General features: G+C 38.2%; 1 protein-coding gene across 6 annotated transcripts; it reads right to left on the reverse strand.

Moving 5' to 3' along the window:
- Positions 1 to 979: 979 nt before the first annotated feature.
- On the reverse strand, positions 980 to 21,407 carry ZNF215 (zinc finger protein 215). Of its 6 annotated transcripts, none has more exons than XM_081540896.1 (6): positions 21,347 to 21,407; positions 12,922 to 13,478; positions 7,619 to 7,707; positions 6,105 to 6,237; positions 5,463 to 5,558; positions 980 to 2,803 (listed from the first exon to the last, which is right to left on the reverse strand). In XM_081540896.1, exons 2-6 carry the CDS (start codon positions 13,319 to 13,321, stop codon positions 1,932 to 1,934), a joined length of 1,590 nt encoding a protein of 529 aa, XP_081397022.1. In that variant the 5' UTR covers positions 13,322 to 13,478; positions 21,347 to 21,407; the 3' UTR covers positions 980 to 1,931. The 6 variants fall into 6 exon arrangements, with proteins under 6 accessions (XP_081397022.1, XP_081397018.1, XP_081397024.1 ...); XM_081540892.1 differs by having other exon boundaries at positions 7,619 to 7,713; XM_081540898.1 differs by having other exon boundaries at positions 21,174 to 21,407.
- Between the last annotated feature and the right edge of the window lie 1,406 nt (positions 21,408 to 22,813).

The raw sequence follows: 22,813 nt of genomic DNA on the forward strand, positions 1-22,813 counted from the left end.
GGTTATCCTTTTTTCATGAATTGACAGTTCATTTTTTAGACCAGTTTTCATTGATGTTCAACTCTTAATTTTTGCTTTTAATAAATATCAACCTACATTATAAATTCATCTAATGAATGTACCTGCATGATATAAATGTAATATTAACTAGTTTTTTTTCCACACCAATGTGAAGTGATAATTTATAATATACTAAATTCTTACAAACATCTAGGTCTAGTTACAGTTCTGTTCTAGAGATTTCAACTCCTAGGTTAGTACCATACTATGTTACTAAGGTTCCAATTATCACCCCTCTTCAATAAAAAGGTTCATAGTTATTTTAACTTGTTACTTGTACAAAATAAACCTTACATCACTTTGTGAAAGGAATCTTCCCAATGAAATGTTTAATTAAAATTTAATAGTTTAATGTGGGGAGATTCAACATCTCTACAATAATCTTCTCATCTAGAAACATATTCCCACTTGTTCAAGGTATTTTTTTGAAGGAAGTGGGATGTATGTAGTATATCTAAATTCACTTATTAAATCTATGTTTTTCTTTGAAGCTAAGTATGTTTAACTTAGTAAATAGTATACATATCTTTTATTTTTTGGAAAGCTTATAGATCTAGGAGAAAAAAATAAGCATTTTCCTTAGGCCCAAATAGCTCCTGAGAAAAAAAGATAAAAAATGAAAATAGTACTTTTATCTTTCAATTACCCAAAAGAAAATAGCTTATAAAAAAGGGAAACTATTAGACTCAGAATGCCTAAAATGAGAATGTCATAATCCATTATATTAAACATGTCATTGCTTTGATGAATGATTGAACTATGTACCTCAAGAATTTATGTTTGGAGTGTTTTGCTTTTGTTCGGGAAATTCATATAAATAAAAGACAACTTGTGGAGAATCCTATCCGTTACTTCTGTAGGGATTTATCTTAATTTAACAGCTTGTGGTGTAAAAGATGAACAAATGAACACAGAATAATTTTTCACATTTATTAACTCATTGTAGGGAGGGGTTCACTCCAGAATACATTTTCTGCCTTTGGATAAGGTATGAACCCTGACAAAAGCCACCATCAACATTCATTGGGCATGTCTCCAGAATCTTTCTTTGGGGGCAAGCTAACATAAGCATCTTGGTTCAAGAATCCTCTAGGATCCTGAGGCAGCTTATAGAAGAAAGAGACAGTTTTGGTACACAGAGTATTAGGACTCTGTTGACCTTTTAATGTTTGGGATAAATGACAGCCTTAGGGTTATGGATGTCTCTCAAGCCTAGATCCCAGAGTACTTTAACAAATGCAGATATTGAGAATACATGTAGATTAACAACATATTTACCCACCACTGCAGCTGATAACCCTCTTCCAGTTCCAGTTCCCACTCAGCACCAGGACACCCAAGGACATCACCACGGGTGGAGTAACTGGCGGTCTCTGTGGTCTTTGCATTAATTCAGAGTCAGTCCTTAGAAGTGTCCTTCTATATTCTCATGAGCTCCTGGTTGCTTGTGACCATGTTATAAGGACTGAAAGTTTGAGTTTTATTAGATGTCAACTCCAAGGGTATTGCTTGGCTCCGCCCTAATATCTACTTCATCAATAATCAGGTGAATGTAAGTATTCCACAGGTTTCATTTATGAACTAGGGAGAGATGATGGTAAATGGACATCAGAATAATGACAGACCACGTTGCTGTGTTTAACTCCGAACCCTTATGGCTTCATCTGAAACCTGGAAAAGCTCCCTCAGGTTTCTATCCAGTTTACTTCCAGTATTAATTCAGTCATATCGATTAAAGAATACTCTCTGACAAATATTTTCTTCCATTTACTATATTCACAGGATTCCTTCCAGAAGAAATTCACGGACTTTGAATGAGTTTTGCACTCTGACTGAAGGAATCCCACATTGTTGCTATCACAGGACTTCTCTCAAGTATGAATTTTTTGGTGTTTAAGCAAGTTTGAACTTCTGTTAAAGGTTTTCTTACATTTCTGACATTTGAATGGTTTCTCTCCTGTATGAATAACTTGATGTCGAATAAGTGATGAGCTACGGGTGAAGGATTTTCCACACTTAACACATTCATAGAGATTATCTGCAGAATGAAGTCCTGGATTTTTATTACTGTCTTCATGCTCACTGAGGGCTTTTCCACATTGATTCCCTTCCCAGGCTTTTGTTGCAGCATGAATTTTTTGATGCTTAGTAAGGTTTGTACGTCGGTTGAAGCATCTTCCACATTCACTGCATTTATAGGGTCTCTCTCCTGTGTGAATGATCTGATGTCGAATGAGGGATGAACTCCGGCTGAAGGCCTTTCCACACTGATAACATTTATAGAAATTCACTATGGTATGACTTTTGGGGTGCTGAATATCTGTACTCAGGCTCAAGGCACTCCCACACTTATTATATTCTGAATGCTGCTTATCTACTGAGTCTAAATTAAATTCAAAGTTAGTTTTAAGCTGATCACACTTTGGGGAATCCTTTCTCATCGGAATTCCCTGTTGTGTATCAAAAATTGAGTCAACTGACTTAACATCAGAGCTTACCTTATTTTCACTATATTCAAAGTCTCCCCCCTCAGTGTAGACTATATTAGGAATGAAAACTTCTTGTGGCAAATTTATGTCCCAGGGTTCCTTATTCCTATATAACCAGTCATCACTGTTCCAGGCATCTAAAGGAAAATGCCCACCTTCGGTCAGTCTTGTCATCATCACTGCATGGGATGATTCTTCTCCAGAAATTCTCTGTTTTGGGACTAATTCCTGATTTTCTGAAATTCTCTCTCTGTCTAAAAATAAATAAAAAATTCCATGAACTGGAAGGAAAATTGCTTAATTAGGAAAGGAAATCTAAGCCATATAAGGGTATATACATATCTTATGGATCTTTAAATACAGAATTGAAATGTGAGGTGGGGTTAGAAAACAAGGATTATAGAAGAAATAAATGAGATAAAAATATTGAAAAGAGGATGAGATCATAAAATATGAGGAGAGCTATTTAGAAATACTAAGGAGAATATACAGAACTTGGCAGAATATCAGTATATATACTGAGATGTCATGGCATATCACATTTCAAGCCATCACTGGTTCATAACTAGTCTGTGAAAGTTATACCTAATCTTGCTTTCTCCAGTAACTTGTCTCTTTTAACCCAAGCTGTTTCAAATAATAAGCCCTTCTAAAATGCCAATTTAATCATTTCTTTAGGAACATGTCTAAATTTATAGGCCCCGTGCCTTAACCATCTGAAAGCAAACCTGCAGTCATAGTGCCCCTATTATCCTTACAGCAGCAATTATTCCCTGTATTTAACAAAGGCAGAAAGAACTGAAATATATGATAGCACAGAAACTGTTCTTATTCTGGGTGCAAAATCACTCCTGATTCTAAAAGTGCTCAGACATTTTTCTGTGTGTTTCTTAGGACTCAAAACTTTACCTGTTCTGATTCAGGTTGGGTTTTTCTCTTTTCACCTCTCTTTAGTTTCTCTATCTCTTTTGATAAAGTTTCACTTCCCTTCTCAAAATTCCTTTTTCACTTAGTTTCTGTGTATATATATACCCAGTACACTATGCATTCTAGCATTTAAAAAAAAGTTAAATTTAAATGACCTTTCTTTTTTTCCACATAATTTCAGATATGTCTAACACTGTTATCTTCCATGATTTATCAGTAGCTAAGTAAGATATTCAGCTTTGCAATTTCACACAGTTTCTAAGACATCTCCACTTGACTATCCCTACTCTCTTCTAAAACTCAACAAATGAGAGACTGTCTCCCTCCACGTGGAAACAGCTTCCCTTGACATCCTCATTTTTGTTCAATGAGTCACCGGTCTTTTAACATCTACACTGGAGTTTATGAAGAAAACTTGAATAACCATGGCTCTTCATCTCTCATATCTAATCTGTCCTTAGGTAATACTGTTTTACTTGATGAAATGACTTTTACTTCAAAGCAGCTCCCACTGATACATCCAACTTTGTCAAGTATATATCAATTCAGCCTCCTTTAGTCTAATTTCTAGGAGAAATCATCATTTGTCTATACAATGCCCATGCTAGAAAGTAGACTATTAAATCAGAATCTCCTAGGGTGGAGCCTAGGCATATACTGGAAATATTGACTGCAGTTTTCCTGTCTCTACCTCACCAGTGTATGTTGGATGTGTCGGAGCAGATAACTTGTTCCTTGAAGTCACAGGTTTTTAGAGCGAGAGGAATCTCTTCCAAACCTGGACTTAATTCACAGAATGAGTTTCTGGACTTTAAACTTGATGCCATAATGAGATGACATCTGAGGAGAGAGTAAATGTAATTAATGAGGAAAATGAAGTCAATTTGTGGTCAGAGGACAAACTATAGCAGATCAAAATTATGGCACGTTCTCTGATATGCTCCTCACAGAGGAGTGCAGTGTTTTTTAGTGTTTTTTTTTTTTCTCTTCCCTGGGAATTTGGGCTGATCCTGTCCCTGCTTAGCCAACAGAATGTAGTAGAAGTGATACTAGGCTACTTCTGGGCCTAGCCTTTAGAAGACTGACAGCTTCCAATTCCTCTCAGGATGTTTCCTCTCAGAGTATGGCTGCTGTGCTGTGAGGAGTCCTTGCCTCAGGAGGCCAGGTACAGGTATTCTGGTCCACAGGACCAGCAAAATTCCCAGTCATCGACCTCCAGCTATGTGATGAGTCATCTTGGCCATTGCATGCCAGTCAAGTCGCCAGAACACTGCATCGTCAGCCAACATCATATAGAATGTAAGAATTCCTAAGTCAACTCACAAAATTGTAAGAATTACTAAGATAACTGTTTTAAGTCACTAAGTTTTAGGATGATCTGTTAGAAGTAATAGATGATCAAAACCATAATTGTTCTAGCACTATTTACTGAATAGCAAAATTCCTGGTTGTATTTCCCTAATAAGTCTATGTTCTCCTTACATTTGTACAACTCATTTTTCACGTAACTTCTTTACTCCTATTTAAAAAAATCACTTTCATGTATTTGGTATTTTCAACTCACTTAGTTCTAAGATGTAGAAAACCTACTATTTTTATTTTATATCTGGCCATCTTACAAAATCCTTAACAGATATAATAATTTTGATACTGAGGGTATATTTTGATATATATACATGCCTAATTGCATCACTTTTCAGTATACCAGAAACTAACACAACACTGTAAATCAACTACACATCAATTATAAAAAAAAAAAAAAGCAGTCTGTGTTTCTAACCGACACCACTGTTTTGCCTGTTCACATAAGAAAAAAAAAAAAAGTCTGTGAATGAAAAGCAATGACTTTTTTTCTTCAAAGTTTAGCTGGTTTGTTGTCACCTCCTGACTACCAACTCAAACCCAACTCAAACTGGATCATACATTATCTGTGTATTTAATGAACAGAAGCTTCTTACAAATGCCTCAGATCTGCCTGATTCTTACCAAAAACAGCTGTTCTTGGGATTTCTTGCTCCATTATCCAACTTTCTTTCTTACTCTCCAACTTGGAGGTCTCAACTGGTTTGGAAAGTAGATGCTCTTTTCATGGGGAAAAGGAAACAAAGACATTTCAGACATTTTTATAGGGAAGAGAATTCTATCCCAAAGTAGTAGTCTCCGAGCTGCTAAAAGATAAGGCCAGTGAACCTATGTATTTCTAGCTCTACATCAGAAACGACTTTCAATCACATTCAGCAAGAACATCTGCTATTGTTCCCAAAAGTTATTAGAAAATCTAAACCCAAACTCAAATGCCCTCAACCATTTCAGCAGTCCTGTCGTTTTTAACAGAAGATGAAGAGACTACTGGGCTTCCCAGGTGGCGCTAGTGGTAGAGAACCTGCCCAACAATACAGGAGACATAAGAAATGAGGCTTGGATCCCTGGGTCAGGAAGATCCCCTGGAGGAGTGCATGGCAACTCACTCCAGTATTCTTGCCTGGAGAATCCACATGAACAGAAGAGCCTGGCAGGCTACATACAGTCCATAGGGTTGCAAAGAGTTGGACATGAGTGAAGCGACTGAGCATGCACGCATGCATGAAGAGACTACTAAAGGGCAGATTAGGTAAATAGAGTTACCACCTTTATGCAGTGAATTCAGGTTCCTATAGTTCTCCAGCATCACATGCCTGTACAGGTTCTTTACAGCAGGGTCCAGTTGCCCCCATTCTTCTTTGCTGAATTCCACAACCACATCTTTGAATTTCACTGGTTCCTAAAACATTAAGTTCCTGTTTAATTAAAGGTCTCCAAAATATCAGTATTACTAGAGAAGAAATTAATTTGGAAAGAATAGGGTAGGTGGTCACAATATACAAACATAATTGATAGGACAGTGTTGAGAGTCCTAAGTGGTAAAAAATCAAGTTACATGAGGGGCCTAACAACTTGGTACTCTGTGAGGGCTGCAAAAGGAAAATGAAGGGCTGTCCAACTCTAGATTAGCTTATATTTTAATTGAAGAGAAAAAAACAGTTGGAATAACTATGGAACAAAAAATTACTATAGAGTACAAATAACTTACACAAAAAGAGTTCAGAACAGGAAGAGTTTAAGGTAGAATTGTCAGAAATTTGTAATGAAGATGTAGGCTCTGTTAGCAGAAGAGGGAGCATCTCTAATTGGGAAATGCAACCTTTTAATGCCTCATCCTTCAGGTCTCAGAGCCCAATGTCACTCTGTTAAATATTTTTTTTTTTCTGATTACCCAACAAAGTAGCCTTCTTCCTAATCAGTCTACTGGGTTATGTTTATTTTCTGTAATTATCTTATTTGCTTGTATTTGTCTATCTACTTCTACCAAAATATAATCTCCACAAAGGCAGGTGTTTTGTTTTGTTTACTGTCATATTCCCAGTCCTTAGAAATGATAGGCACTGCAAAAATACTTATTATAAAGGCCCTCATCCCATTAGTTGTTGCACTTCTCTGTTCAGCACTCTTAACCTTGTCCTTCTAGGCACCATCAATCACACTGAAACACAAATCACACAAACCATCCTCTACCTCAGAGCCAGTCTTTGTGAATAAGTTGTCTACATGTGTTCTGCCTACTTCCTCACTTTTCCTCTCCTCAACCCTCAACAATCTGGCTTCTATTCCCATGCATGCGTTTATCTCCATGATGTTAAGAGAACAGACACTACTCAGCTGTAGTTTCCTGAACTTTTGAAGTATTGAAATATGAAATATACTCGAAAATGCTCATCCTTTGCTTTCAAGGTGACATCATATTGTCCTGGTTTTCCTCTACAACTTTGGTCCCTTCATTTCAGTATCCTTTGAGGTTTCTTCTACTCTTGCCTATTAATTGACATTGCTCAGGATTCTGCCCTTGGTTCTCTTCACTTTGAATTCTAAACATTTCCTGGGGAGGCCCTATGCCTACAGTTTCAGTTATCATCTACAATCTTGAGGGCATAGATGCACAGAGAATATGCAAGAGTAAATATTTTCCAAAAAGTGTGTCATCATTAACTAAAATGGGTCCAGTGTCCTGTGGGAAAATAACAGTCATGCCCTTATGTTTGGCAAAAGTTCAAAGACCAAAAGAGAAAAGGCAGGATGTTTCAATCAAGACTGGAATTCTAATTTACCTGGGATTTGCCTGTTATCAAGTCAGCTTCCATTTTCTCTTTCTTGAAGCTCCCTTTCTGATGTAGGACAGAATCCTTGCAGGTTATACCTGAAGCTGAAGAAAACATTAGGGAGAAACATTTTTCCCTGGAGAAACTTCTAATAACTACAGCAGTTTCACCATGCTACTTCAGAAGCTTGAAAAAAATGTCAAGTTCTACCAGCAACCAGAATCTCCAGGGGTGGGGCCCAGATTTTTATGTATTTATTATTATTACTATTTACTTTTTGACTGCACCATGCAGCATGCAGGATCTTAGTTTACTGAACCAGGGATCGAAACCACACCCTCTGCAGTAGAAGTGAGGAGTCTAAACCACTGGACCACTAGGGAAGTCCCAGATCTTATAGTTTTAAAAAGGTCTAAAAGTGATTCTGATATTCTACCAGGGGTGGAGAACTACTGGATGAGACAGAAGAGGGAAAATAATACTTTGATGCCTCATCTGTGGTTATAGCAGATCAAAAAAAAAAATAATGATAACTTTAATCTTGTCAAAACTAAATCCTAACTAAGGCTTAGCCACCACAGGCTATAATTCTACTGGGAGCTAAGAATATTTTGCCTAACCAATCACTTCCTCAAAGACATTGGGGATTACTCTGCTCAAGGATTCTTTTCCTCTAAGTTGCTTTGTGTATACTACACATAGACTAAATGACTCTTCCATGACATAAAAAATCTTTGCAGCAACCAATTCTGTTCTCCAGACCTTTGGTGAGACATATACCCAAGGGCTACTTTCTAATGTTACTCCAAGATTCATTAGTTACACCACTAATCCTCAAATGCCAGACTATGGACCAGTACTGGTCTGTAAGTATTTCACCCTTATTGATTCAGTGTGAGATAAGAAAAAACAGAAACAATGCAAGAAATATTTATGAGACTTTGTAAATAAAGGCAGAATTGAGGGGAAAAAAAACCCAAAATTTCAGCAACATGCCATTTGAATGTTGCCATAAGATTACAGTCTGTTAACTTTATTCAGGCCTATAACACTTTGTGAAACCTCTGTCCCATAATTCCTCGGACAGTGACTACCACATGTTTTTTTAGTCTTGTCATTCTTGGAAATATGCAAGATGTATCTTGAAAAGATGCAAAAGCCTTAAGTCAACCATCCTCCATTTTACCACTCTGAGTGTTATTTCCTTGCCTTAACTCTTCTTTCCTCCTGACCCCCTTTCTAAACCTTTACAATTGTGTTCTCTGAAACTCTCATGCCATTCAAACAAAAATTCATAAACTGATACATTCTCAAGTTCTTTCTATATTCTTTCTCCCTTTTAATTTAAAATGGATCTTGCCCACCAAAGTCACCTACTCCCATTTTCCACTACTATGGTCTTGGCAGTTGCTTAAATATATTCATAGTTTCTCCATCCCCATTTCCTCAAAAAGATTTTTTACTTGCTTGACATTTTTAAAATTACTGATTCAATCTCTTCAGCTGTTACAGATGGGTTCAGAGTCAGTTTGGGTCGTTTTGGAAAATTTTCCATTTCATCTAAGTTTTCACAGTGTCCTCTTTGATTTATGCAAGTTTAATAATAATCTCCCAACTTTATTCCTGATCTCAGTGATTTTAATCTTTTTTTTCTTGATCATTGTAGCTAAACTTTTATCAATATTGCTAATCTTCAACTTTTTAAAAATTTTATAAAGCCTATATTCTTTGTTTTCTGTGCCCACTTAAGTGTATTTCATCAGCTTAGTGGTTAGCTAGCGATTCCACAGAGATTCCCTTAAATGCTTCAAACTAGGGAGAGGAAGCCTAATGGACAGGGAAGCCTGGCATGCTGCAGTCCACGGCGTCGCAAAGAGTCAGACACGACGGAGCAACCAAATGGAACTGAACTGCGGGAGGGGGAAGAAACTCAAAACCATTCTCTAGCCTTTGTAGATGGGCTGTCTGCATAGGGAATGCCTCTTCAACACTTAGCCAGATAGTTATCACCTCTGCTTGAGCAGAGCCTGAAGACTGGACAGAGGTGAGAATCAGGGAATCCTCAGGTCTTTCAGAACACATACCCAGCCTCCTAGATCTCTAAGAATTTGTAGGCGCTTTCAAATCCCTTACTCCCTAAAGCACCTTTCCTCTCAATCTTTTTGTTTGGTTTATGTCTGTTCCAACTGTTTATTTGCTGTCCCAAGTGGCAGTAGCTAATACAGTTTTCATTAAATGTTTTCAACAAATGCTAGCCAGTAGCCTCTCAGCCCTGAAAGGTCTGTGTATGCTTAGTCACTCAGTCCTGTTCAATTCTTTGCAACCCCATGGATTCCAGGCTCCTCTGTCCATGGGATTCTCCAGGCAAGAATCCTGGAGTGGGTTGCCATTTCCTCCTCCAGGGGATCTTTCCAAACCAGGGATCGAACCCAGGTCTCCTGCGTTGCAGGTGGATTCTTTACCATCTGAGCCACTATGGAAGCCCCCCTGAGAGATCTAAGTTAGGTAAAAATAAAGGCAAACCCTTTAAGTGGATTCTTCAGGGATCCACGGCATGTTAAAAGAAACCAAAAGCCTTTCCCAGTCCTGTATTACCCTGCAACCTCTCATTTCCTTCCCAACTAAACTTCTCAGGAATAGTCTATAATCATTATCACACTCTCACCTCATATTTCATTTTTTTTTTTTACCCATGTGATAGGCAAAATAATAGGCCCCTTGAGATATTCATGCCCAAACCCTTGGATAATATGGCAAAAGGGATTCTGTAACATTAAAGATCTTTGAGATGAAGCAATGATTCTAGATTATCTGGGTGGTCTCAATCAAATCACATAATTCTTGAAAAGCAGAGAACCTTTCCCAGCTGTGGTCAGTGAGACAGAGAAAGTGAAAGAATGAGTGAAAGCAACTGCATATGTGCCAGCACATACTGTGACAACAGAATGGAGTGTCAGAGAGATGGCAGTGTGTAAAGGACCCAGTTCACCATGGCCAGTTTGAAGATGGGGGAAAGGGAGCATGGGACCCAAAAAGAAACTAAGAAGCCTTGATTTTAGCCCAGATAGACCCATGCTGGACCACTGATCCAATCAACAATTTCAATCAATTATTTTCAGTACTCATTTTTATAAGACTTTTTTTTGTTGCAACAGTGTTCAACAATCCCTTCTTGCAGATTTCCTCTTTCTTAGCTCAAGACACCAATCTTGCCTGTTCTGTGACTTTCTGGATTACTCCTTTCTAGCCTGCTTACCTTATTTTGACTTTTCTTATTTTTCTCAGTCCTTCATTTTATTTACTTTTTAGATAAAGACTGAATATAACTCCAACACCTATATCATCACTGTTTCAATTAATAATTCTTAGTCAAATATCCAGTCAATTGCCTCCCGTGTTTGTTATAAGGTCCACACATTCCCATGATCAGTTACATATCTTTCATGTTTCTTTTAATCTCTAAATCCCTCTTCCATGCCCCTCCCTACTTCCTTAGAATTTTGTTCTAGAAATTGGATTGTCTTGCAGTTTCTGACAAATTAGAGTTTACTAATGGCATTCTCATGGTATAGTTTAACACGTTCCTCTACCCTAGTTCTACATTTTCTGTAATGGTAGTTAAAGCTATGTGTGTGTGCTCAGTCGCTCAGTCATGTCTGACTCTGCAATCCCATGGAATGTAGCCCACCAGGCTCCTCTGTCCATGAGATTTTACAGGCAAGAATACTGGAGGGTTGCCATTTCTTCCTCCAGGGAGTTATATCTATACCAGCTCTTAAATACTGGGTCTTCCTAAGAATCTGTATTTCTTCTACTCCCGTTCATACCTTTAAGTTTACATATTTTTCCTTCTTGATTTTAGTGCAGAAAGACCCACTAATTTGTAGACATGTAGGACTATAATTCATATTGTTTTAAGTAATAAAATTAATGGTAACATGTTATAGAAGCAACAGAAACTACTAAACTTCTACTAAAATGGCTTCAACATTAAAGCCATATTGTTAATTACATATTAGATGATTCATTGTGGCTGTCGCACAAAGACCTCAAATTCAATGTGTCACATAATTAATATATCAATCTCTCCTCCAACAAAATCTGTTATTTAACACCCCATTCATGCAAGCCAGAACATTTATCCCATTCACAGATAATATGTAAATCCTTCAGGTTCAAACTCCTGTTTTCCCAATGCTTCCTCATTCTCTAACACCTGATCTACTACAATAGTTCCTAACTGGTTTTCCTATTTTCAGAGCTCTCAGTGCTATCCTTTATTGCAGATGTTGATAAACTTTTCCTATAAAGATCCGGAATATAAATCTGCCATAACCAATCAACTCCAGTCATAGAAGGAAAGCAGCTATAGACAAAATGTAAACAAATGGGATGTACCTGTGTTCCAATAAAAATGTATTTCCAAAAATATTTGGCCTGTGGTCATGGTCTGCTGACCCCTGTTCTACAATGAAACCAACAGAGTATTTTTGAAAGGCAAATCAAATTGTTTTACTCCCCTACTCAATCTCTGAGCTCTCAGTTCAGCCTTCCTAGTATAGTAAAGTTCTTCATGATCTGGCCCTTGACACCATTCAGCTTCAGAAAAAGTTACTATGCTAAGTGAAATAAGTCAGACAGAGGAAGACAAATACTCTATGATATCACTTACATGTGGAATCTAAAAAATACAACAAACTACTGAATATAACAAAAGAGAAAATGACTCACAAACTAGTGGTTACCAGTGGGAACAGGGAATAGGGAGGGGCAATAAAGGGGTAGAGAATTAATAGGTAAAAACTATTATGTATAAAATAAGTACAGTGATATATTATACAACAGAAGGAATATAGCCAATATTTTATAATGACTATAAATGGAGTATAATCTTATAAAATTGTGAATCACTATATTGGAAGGACTGATACTGAAGTTGAAGCTCCAATACTTTGGCCACCTGATGCAAAAAGTGGACTCAATGGAAAAAACCCTGATGCTGGGAAAGATTGAGGGCAGGAAGAGAAGGGAGTGAGAGAGAATGAGATGGTTGGATGGTATCATCAACTCAATGGATATGAGTTTGAGCAAACTCCAGGAGACAGTAAAGGTCAGGGGAGCCTGGCATGCTGTAGTCCACAGAGTTGCAAAGAGTCAGACATGACTTAGGGACTAAACAATAACATATCATAAACCTCCAACTTATATAATATTGTACATCAACTATATACAAATAGCAAAATTTTTTAAGGTAATTTTTCCTCATATGGGAGAGAGTCAACTATTCTACCTCCAATTTTCTATATTCTCACCTTCATCTTCAAGCATATCAATCACATCCTGTATGAGGCCCACCACTTCTTTGCTATTCTTCGGATGTTGTAAATTCACCCAAGTCCTGACTTCTTCAGGGAGAACTGTCAGGAACTGCTCCAGCACCAATAGCTCTAGAATCTGCTGCTTTGTATGAATTTCTGGTCTCAGCCACTGAAGACTGAGCTCCCAGAGTTGGCTCAGGGCTTCACGAGGCCCAGACACTTCCAAATACTGAAAATGCCTGAATTTCTGACGAGAGGCCTCACAGTCATCTGTCTCCACAACTGGGATGGTTTCCTGCTGCCAAGACACATCTGCTCTCAGGACCTCACTTTGTTCATGAGGAGCCAGGTTATGAGGTTTTGAGATAGTCATCAGCTTGCTCAAAGGCTGCATCTTCCTCCACAGAACTCCCACTGCAGTTCAAATTTGTCTTACCAGAATATTCCAATAATTCTCAGGCTGGGGCTAAGCACTTGTGTACATGTATATATGCAGTGAGAAAAGTTCCAGGAGCTTCAGACACACAGCCAATATTCAGGTAACTGAGAAGCTGAAAAAAAAGACACAAATGATTTCTTGGTCAAAAAGTATATTCCCAGACTATAATAATTAAAAGCTTTCATTTGTTAGGATTTGCTATGAACCAGTCTGCAATGTGCAACAGGGAGATCTTAGGCTCAACCCAACATTCAAGACTTACAAGTCTACCACAAGTCATATTTGGCACCAGCTACTAAGAAGGCTATTAGACAGAAAACAAAGCTTGCTAGCAGAGGACTGAGGAACTACAATTTTTCTTCAGTGGGAGTTCTCACAGAGTATAGCTCAAGTGCAAGGCAATGTGGCCCATGTAGGTTGGGCAGAAAGCATCTTGACTGAAAGGTTCCTTCCACGGGACCAATATCTAACAACTATACAAGTGAAGCTCTCAGAGCTCCCCAAAAGAGCATGCCTGATTATAAGAGTCACTACAGTCAGAGAAGATCAGATCCAACTTTCCATCCAGTTTACAGTTCTCCCAGTCCAGATGCAGTTTACTATTCAGGAGTCATGTTTATTGTAAGCCACTAGACTAGTGGTTCTCAGGTGCAATTCTGCCAACACAGAAAATCTGGCAATGCCTGGAGACAGTTCTGGTTGTCACAAGTGGGGGCTGTTACTGGCATCTAGTGGGTATAGCAGGGAAGCTGCTAAACACCCTGCAGTGCACATTACATCCCCTTATAAAAAATAATTATCCAGCCCCAAACATCAATAATTCTGAAATTAAGAAACCCTGATATAGTCAATATATAGTGGCTAAGACGACACACTTTCGAGTCATAGATATGAGGTTAAATCCAGACTGTACTAGTTACTACATGTATGAACTTGAGCAAATTATTTAGCCAAAGTCTGAGTTTTCTCAACTGTCAATGAATGCAACAAAATCTGTCGGATTGAATTACAGGGATTAAAGAACACTCACCTCACTTCTCAGCAGATAGTAAGCACTCAATAGATTATTATATATTATCATACCCAACACAGATGTGTCTGCCTGTAAGTATACCTTACAATCTGGCCAAAAGCTTATGCATAAAAGTATTTCCCGACCTCATCTACTGGCAATGTCCACCTGAATAAATCAATCAACATTCAGGTAAGGATTAATAAAGCAGGGGAAGGATATATGAAGGCCTTTGAAATGATGGTGCAATAGAAGGAAAAATACACAATGCTAGAGAGGACAAGAAAACATTTTAGAATACAACATTCCAGGAAAAAAAATGGAGTTTGGAAATAAGCAGAATCCATAAGACTAAAGGCAAGAGAAAACATGCTCCAGTTGATAGTTATTTTCCATGAAGGTAGAAATTAACAATTCTGATACTGATATACACTTGTGCTGGAACTGAATAGTAAGTAAATGGCATGCAGTTTCTAAGAGCCAGGTTTCTCAATGTTTAAGTGGGAGTTTACAGATAACCAAGGGAAGGAGGCCAAATGATCCATGTGGTAACGAATTAGAGCTGGAGATATCAGTATGAACTTATGTTTAGCTTAATACAGATAAAGAAAGTTACATATAGAAATATTTACAGATATATGAATATATAGGGGTTAGTATACACACATATATTTCCTTGCTCTGTCAGCAGAGTAGGCATAGAAGGAACACCTAGCTCCCAGATCTTGGTTTCTTTTAGAAACCAGTTCTTCAATAAACGAAGAAACCATTCTTCAGTAAAAGGAACCAGGGTTCCATGGACAAATGGATGATTTGAGAACTGGGCTAGGAAATTTATAAGATGAGCCTGGCATATCTTAAAGTGCCAGAAAGTAAAGAAATGCTCAGAAACAAAACAAAACACATTTACTGGGCATGTCAAAGGCACACAGAAGCTAAGTGAAAGAGCTCCCAATGGCCAAAGCTGGAGCAGCATGAACAACTGAATGAAGTAATACTGGATTATAACCCAAACTATAAAATAAATACCCTTAAGCCACACTGATATACATGACTGAATCAATCAATAAATGTGGAAGAATACACAAATCTCCCAGGAGAAGAATTCCAAATATTTACATACTCAGCCCCCAGGAGGTAGAGCATAACTTTCTATTGAGTGTGGGCTCTTTGAAGTGATTTCCTTCCAAATGAGTACACTATGGAGAGGGAGAAAAGTGCATTTATAGTGGAGAAAGGGCTTCCCTGGTGGCTCAGACAATAAAGAATCTGCCTGCAATGCAGGCGACCTGTGTTCGATCCCTGGGTCAGAAAAATCCCCTGGATAAGGGAATAGCTACCCACTCCATTCTCCATTCTTGCCTGGAGAATTCACGGACAGAGGAGCCTGGTGGGCTATAGTCTCCGAGGTTGCAAACAATCAGACATGACTGAGCAACTAACACACACACACACACACACACAGGAGAAACCTCACAAATGCTACTTCAACCAGGTGATGAAGGATAACATCAATAGTGGTAAGTCATGTTGATAGTATGTTCCCCTGAAACAATGTGGTGGAAATGGCACTTTTGTCTCTGTGATCTTCCTTCTCTAAACCCATAACTCCAATCTAATCATGAGAAAAATAATCAGACAAATTCTAATAGATGGGCTTCCTTTAAAATATCTGACCTATACTCCTCAAAATTGTAAAGGTCATTAAAGGCAAGTTTGAGAAACTGTTATAGCCAAGGAGCTTAAAGATATAAAACAAACAAAATACGGCATCCTGGCTGGGACCACGGGTCAGAAAAAAAGATATTAGGTAAAAACTAAAGAAATATGAATAGAGTATGGGCTTCAGTTAATGTATCAATATTATTTCATTAATTGAAATATAATTAATTAAAGAGTATTTCATTATCCCATTAATTGAAACAGGTGTACCATACTAATTTGTCACTAATAGAGGAAATGGTTTGGGTATATGGAAACTGTACTTTTCTGTAAGTGTAAAATTGTTCTAAAACACAATCTTTATTAAAAAAATAAGAAGACACTTGCCTGATGTCTACAGATTCAAAAAGATGTATTGTAACAAAAGAGAATTAAAAATCCTGTTGGTAAAACAGGAATGAGATCAAAGTAGGTATCAAAGTAGATTAGCAGACTTAAAATCTTGACTGGAAGCAGTAGAAAGCAGAAGTGACACTTCACTGAACCAATGATATGACAGAAAAGCCTAAAAATGTCTCCCAAAATATGGAGGAAAAGGGAGAAAAAAATTTTATGGTAAAAAATAAAATCATGGGAAAAAAATTTCAAATCAAAGTGATCCATGCACATGGCAAAAGGAAAAGCAATCAAATGGCACATGAGAACTTTTATGATAAAAATCATTTTATACCTTACCTTAATTTCTATGTCCCGATTTACTGCACAGAAGTGTTTTTTTTTTTTTGAAAACTGATGAAAGCTTTTATGTTTTTTTCTTTGAGTTATGGGGGATTTCTTTCACTTGACTTTGAAGAATTTATTTTTATGAAGAAACAAAAAAATGTTTCTACTAGTCACTTTAAATTTATAAACTATTCCTTACTGATGGTTCTCTTCCCATAGCATTGGCTTGTACAGTTACAATATCATTTCAAATTTCTCTGAAGATTTTCCTGTTTCCTAAATTCCCTTTGATTCTGTGATGAAGGTTTTTAATCATTGTGGTTTTTAGACATCTAGTGTTCCCCAGTTTTCTGCTCATATTTAAGAATAAAGCGTTAAGTTGGTTATTCTAGATTGTCATATGAATTTCTACTTCTTCTGTATCAGCAGACTAGTTTCCAAATGGGTATTTGCCCTGAATGGGAGACTTACCAAGAGCTATGTGAATATCTTGTCACCCTGCTTATTTAACTTAAATACAGAGAATATCATGAGAAACGCTGGGCTGGATGAAGCACAAGCTGGAATCAAGATTGTCAGCAGACATATCAATAACCTCAGATATGCAGATGACATCGCCCTTATGGCAGAAAGTGAAGAAGAACTAAAGAGCTTCTTGATGAAAGTGAAAGAGGAGAGTGAAAAAGCTGGCTTAAAACTCAACATTCAGAAAACTAAGATCATGGCATCTGGTCCCATCACTTCATGGCAAATAGATGGGGAAGCAATGGAAACAGTGACAGACTTTATTTTGGGGGGGCTCCAAAATCACTGCAGATGGTGACTGCAGCCTTGAAATTAAAAGATGCTTGCTCCTTGGAAGGAAAGTTATGACCAACCTAGACAGCATATTAAAAAGCAGAGACATTATTTTGCCAACAAAGGTCTGTCTAGTCAAAGCTATGGTTTTTCTAAGACTTGTGTATGGATGAGTTGGACTATAAAGAAAGCTGAGTGCTGAAGAATTGATGCTTTTGAACTGTGGTGTTGGAGAAGACTCTTGAAAGTCCCTTGGACAGCAAGGAGATCCAACTAGTCAATCCTCAAGATCAGTCCTGAATATTCTTTGGAAGGACTGACGCTGAAGCTGAAACTCCAATACTTTGGCCACCTGATGCAAAGAACTGACTCATTTGAAAAGACCCTGATGCTAGGAAAGATTGAAGGCAGGAAGAGAAGGGGACGACAGAGGATGAGATGGTTGGATGGCATCACCAACTCGGTGGACATGAGTTTGAGTAAACTCTGGGAGCTGGTGATCGACAGGGAAGCCTGGCGTGCTGCAGTCCATGGGGTCGCAGAGTCGGACATGACTGAGCGACTGAACTGAACTGATGTGAATATCAGTGAGACATACACATTGGCAGGCTTTGATTTAGGGTGAGAGGAGGAGCGGGCTGTCAAGCTATGGGCTCCCACACAACAGAGTGAAAAGGTTTTACTATAAAAAATGTCAACACCAAAGCTAAAAGTCTTCATTCTCCTCATATGGTTTATTCAATTTATTTAGGAAAGAACCTTTTGTGGGAGGAAGGTGCTGGAGCTAAACTGCTTCTCTATGTATGTGGGAAGAGGGCTGGGAGTTTGAGGAGATAACTGGAATAGATGTTTCCCATGTAACCCTTCACTCAATCCCTATCTTCTACTTGACTCAGCCTGCCTGCTCTGTTGAAACAGCTTAAGATTCACACAGGCAGATTGGTTTCCACCTTCACTGTGGTCAGCATATTCTAAGTGGTGGCCTTTGCTGAACTGTTTCTTTAAACCATATTTTCATTGTCTTGTAGAAATATTTGAAACCATTTATATACTCATTAAGATCCCCATTAAATGGGGACACAGGGCAAAGTGGATCAACTGAGGAAAGATTCTGAAATCCAACACAAACCTTCTCCAAAACTTTAGGAAAGTATGGGTTTATTAAAAAAAAAAAAAAAGTTCGAAGTGCTGAAGAGGTATCACTCACTGAGTTTCAGCAGAAGAATGAACTATGGGCCCAGATACTTTAACAATTAATAATATACAAGGAGAAAAAAGAAGAAACAGTTCACAGATCACATGTTAAAAACAAAAACCAAGGGAGCATTTAAAAAAAGAAGTAGATTTAACAAACAAGAATATCCATTGTAATGATAAATGTACTGAGTAAAAATTTAACTCAATTACATAAAAACTCAAGAGACATCCAAAAGAACTCCAAAGCTTAAAGGGATGATTAAAAAAATAACAAGCAAATGTAAACAATAAAATACACAGGGATAAATCTGAATTAAGATATATATTGAATTGAAAGCACAAATGAATGAAATTAGACAAGGAGGAAACTTTTAAATGACTGAAGGTACAACTCATGACATTATGACTACTACTATCTGTATCAAATCACATAACTGAAATATATTTATACCAAAACTTTCAGACAAGAGATGTGATCAATAATAGCACAATATAAATAGTAGACTAAGACAACTTTTTCAGTCCTTAGCAAATAAAGTAAACTAAAATTAACAGCACAGTGGACGTGAATATGCTTTCTTTGATATATAAAACCAGATAGAATGTAATTTCTATTCAAGCACTTATGAGAATGCTTAAAAAAGCCACTACTTATTAAGGTACCAAAACTCTTCAATAAACAAAAGGTAAACAAAAGTTGTACAAACCACATTTATCATCAGAATGAAAACTAGCTCTTAACACCATGTAGAAATAGAAAAAACAATTCCAACTACTTTGAAATTTAACTTTTGCTTCTAAAACACAACTCAAATTAAAAACACTTCAAACACCGCACTTCAAAATCTATATAGAACAGCTCAAGTTCTACTGTTAGGAAACAGTGAAGCTTTACATATATAATTAAACAAGAATGAGATGAACTACACAGTCAACTCAAAGAGAGAAAAAGCATCAAAATACACTAGGGATTTATAGATTAAAAATGAATAAATCACTCAGTATAAATAATTATAGCGCTATGAGGACAGGTTAGAGATGTTCAGGATGACATGCTGGCTCTTAAAGATTTCAAAGGAGGAACAGTCTGGATGATAAATGGACCAAGGTACTACCATAACTTCGAGTAGCTTAAGTGGTCTGTTTAAGGGACGAGCAATGGAATAGTCAAGAACTGTTGAAGTTTAAACTCTGAAGTACTAAACAGACACCTTTAAGGACGATGGTGTAACTCAGGATGAAGAGTTAAGGCGCTAAGCCAGTACCTCTGAAGGAAGGGCTCAGTAAGGCACAGGTGACAGGAATCTGGAGAGTTAGGATTAAATAGCCAGCTGACACAAGTTCAAATGATTTCACAGCGTCAAGGAACTGGAACAGACGCTAATTATGGGGAATAGGTAGTATCTGTAAGAAGGATTGTTTTTAATCGAACACATCATAGGCAGAGCAAAAGCCCAAGGTAAGGAGAATCTTTCACCTTTCGAGATTAGCTTGTAAAAAGGGGCATAAAGCAGTGTGTCAATAAGCATCTGAATAAAGAGAATGCTTACAAAAGCCGCTACTTTATTAAGGTACCAAAAAATTCTTCAATAAACCAAAAGTAAATAAAAAATTGTACAAACCACGTTTATTACCAGAATGAAGATTAGATCTTAACACCAAGTAGAAACAGAAAAAATAATCTCAACTACTTTGAAATTTAACTTTTGCTTCTAAAACACAACTCAAAAACACTTCAAACACTGCACTTCAAAATCTATATAGCACAGCTCAAGTTCTACCGTTAGGCAATGGCGAAGCCTTACATATATAAATAAACAAGACTGAGATGAATTACACATTCAACTCAAAGTGAGAAAAATCAACAAAAGATAGGGATTTATAGATTAAAAATTAATAAATTACTCATTACATTTACTACTAAATATAAAATTACTAAGTTACTTTCAGCGCGTGGCCAGGAATGACTGAGAAAGCAAGGCAAGTTGAAATGAACTTTTCTCCATTTTCTTTTCCAGTTAATCGATCCAATCACACTTGATCTGGAATCCACGAGTCACTCCAAAATCAAGCTGAGTAAGATATATTTACCAGGGTAAGCGCCTGGAGACCGCCCGCATCACCGAATTGAAGGGGAGACAGGGGATCTGGACGTGGAACCTAGCCTTGCTGTTTCCCACCCATACCCTGCTTGCTTCTCTCCCATGCGCTGATTTCCTTCCACAGCCCAGGCCTCCACCCCTGTCAGGTCGCGCCCTGCTCCAGCGTCTGCAGCAGAAATTCCAGAGCGCAGAGCTGGAATCCGGGTAACTGCAAACAAGCCGAGGAGGCCCGTGCGTTCCGCGTGGATGCCCTCTAGCGGGATTCCCAATTCCACTCACCCGCCTCCTCACTGCCCGCTGAGCCGCGTGATACCTGCAAGTACCGCTCCCAGCCAGGGCTGGGTTCAGTCACACCCAGGAGCCAGTTCAGAGGAGCCGCACAAGTCGCCTGCCCGGTCGGGGAAGGGAGCTTGTGTTGGTAATCACTCCAGAACTGAAATACCGCAGGTCATGTTTGACCCTTACTCTCTGACGCCGGTTCCCTACCTCTTAAATTCCAGGAGCAGGCCGACACACCTGCGCATGCTCACCAGGCTTAGCTGGAGCCCCCAGCAGCACCCGCGGCCCAAGTTTGTACAGTTGACCAGGGGGTGGGGCCTCTCCCAGACCCGCCCCTTTCCCAGGCCCCTCCCATTTTGTAGACTTAAGTCCAGCTCTAGGGCCTAGAACCAAGGGCCACCCTTAGGGTAGGTGGGGAAAGGGCTTGTCAAACTTCTGTGGCTTCCTCCATCTACATCTAAAACTGGCCAAAATCTTTCTTACAAGTTTTCACTGCCCCACCTACCCATCTACCCTTTCTCCTGGAATAAAAAAGCAGTCAGGAATTTGTAGATAGTCAAAATATGAGAAGGGGTAAGATTTAGTTTCATGGGCTATGTGTCATGGATATTTGTTAGTTTTAGGCTTCTGATCATTTGAATAACCTTTCTATAATTATAGTCTTCTGTTGAGTGTTGTGGAGAGTTAGAGCCTGTCTCTGTCCATAGAAACTGAATACATCTGATATTAACTGCCTTTGTCTGCATTGGAGTTGATCAATTAGATACACCCAGTATAGACTTTGAATTAAGAGCTAGTGACGTTAATAAGCAAAAGCATCAGTTCCTTTGCTTTTTTAAAAACAAACTTTATTTTTCAGGTCAGTTTTAGAGTTAACGAAAAAATGAGAAGCTATAGTACAGCTTCTCCGGTACAGTACAGTACAGTACGTGAACCGTGAAATTCCAGATGTTCAAGCTGGATTTAGAAAAGGCAGAGGAACCAGAGATCAAATTGCCAACATCCACTGGATCATCGAAAAAATCAAGAGAGTTCCAGAAAACACCCACTCTTTTATTGACTATGCCAAAGCCTTGGACTGTGGGGATCACAATAAACTGTGGAAAATTCTGAAAGAGATGGGAATACCAGACCACCTGACCTGCCTCCTGAGAAATCTGTATGCAGGTCAAGAAGCAACAGTTAGAACTGGACATGGAACAACAGACTGGTTCCAAATAGGAAAAGGAGTACGTCAAGGCTGTATATTGTCACCCTTCTTATTTAACTTATATATAGAGTATATCATGAGAAATGCTGGGCTGGATGAAGCACAAGCTGGAATCAAGATTGCCAGGAGAAATATCAATAACCTTAGATATGCAGATGACACCACACTTATGGCAGAAAGCAAAGAAGAACTAAAGAACCTCTTGATGAAGGTGAAAGAGGAGAGTGAAAAAGTTGGCTTAAAACTCAACATTCAGAAAACTAAGATCGTGGCATCTGGTCCCTTCACTTCATGGCAAATAGATGGGGAAGCAATGGAAACAATGACAGGCTTTATTTTTGGGGGGCTCCAAAATCACTGCAGATGGTGACTGCAGCCTTGAAATGAAAAGATGCCTGCTCCTTGGAAGGAAAGTTATGACCAACCTAGACAGCATATTAAAAAGCAGAGACATTACTTTGCCA

This window comes from Giraffa tippelskirchi, chromosome 11 (genome assembly GCF_054371585.1).
Source record: "Giraffa tippelskirchi isolate mGirTip1 chromosome 11, T2T-mGirTip1v1.2.pri, whole genome shotgun sequence".
In the NCBI taxonomy this organism is placed as follows: domain Eukaryota; kingdom Metazoa; phylum Chordata; class Mammalia; order Artiodactyla; family Giraffidae; genus Giraffa; species Giraffa tippelskirchi.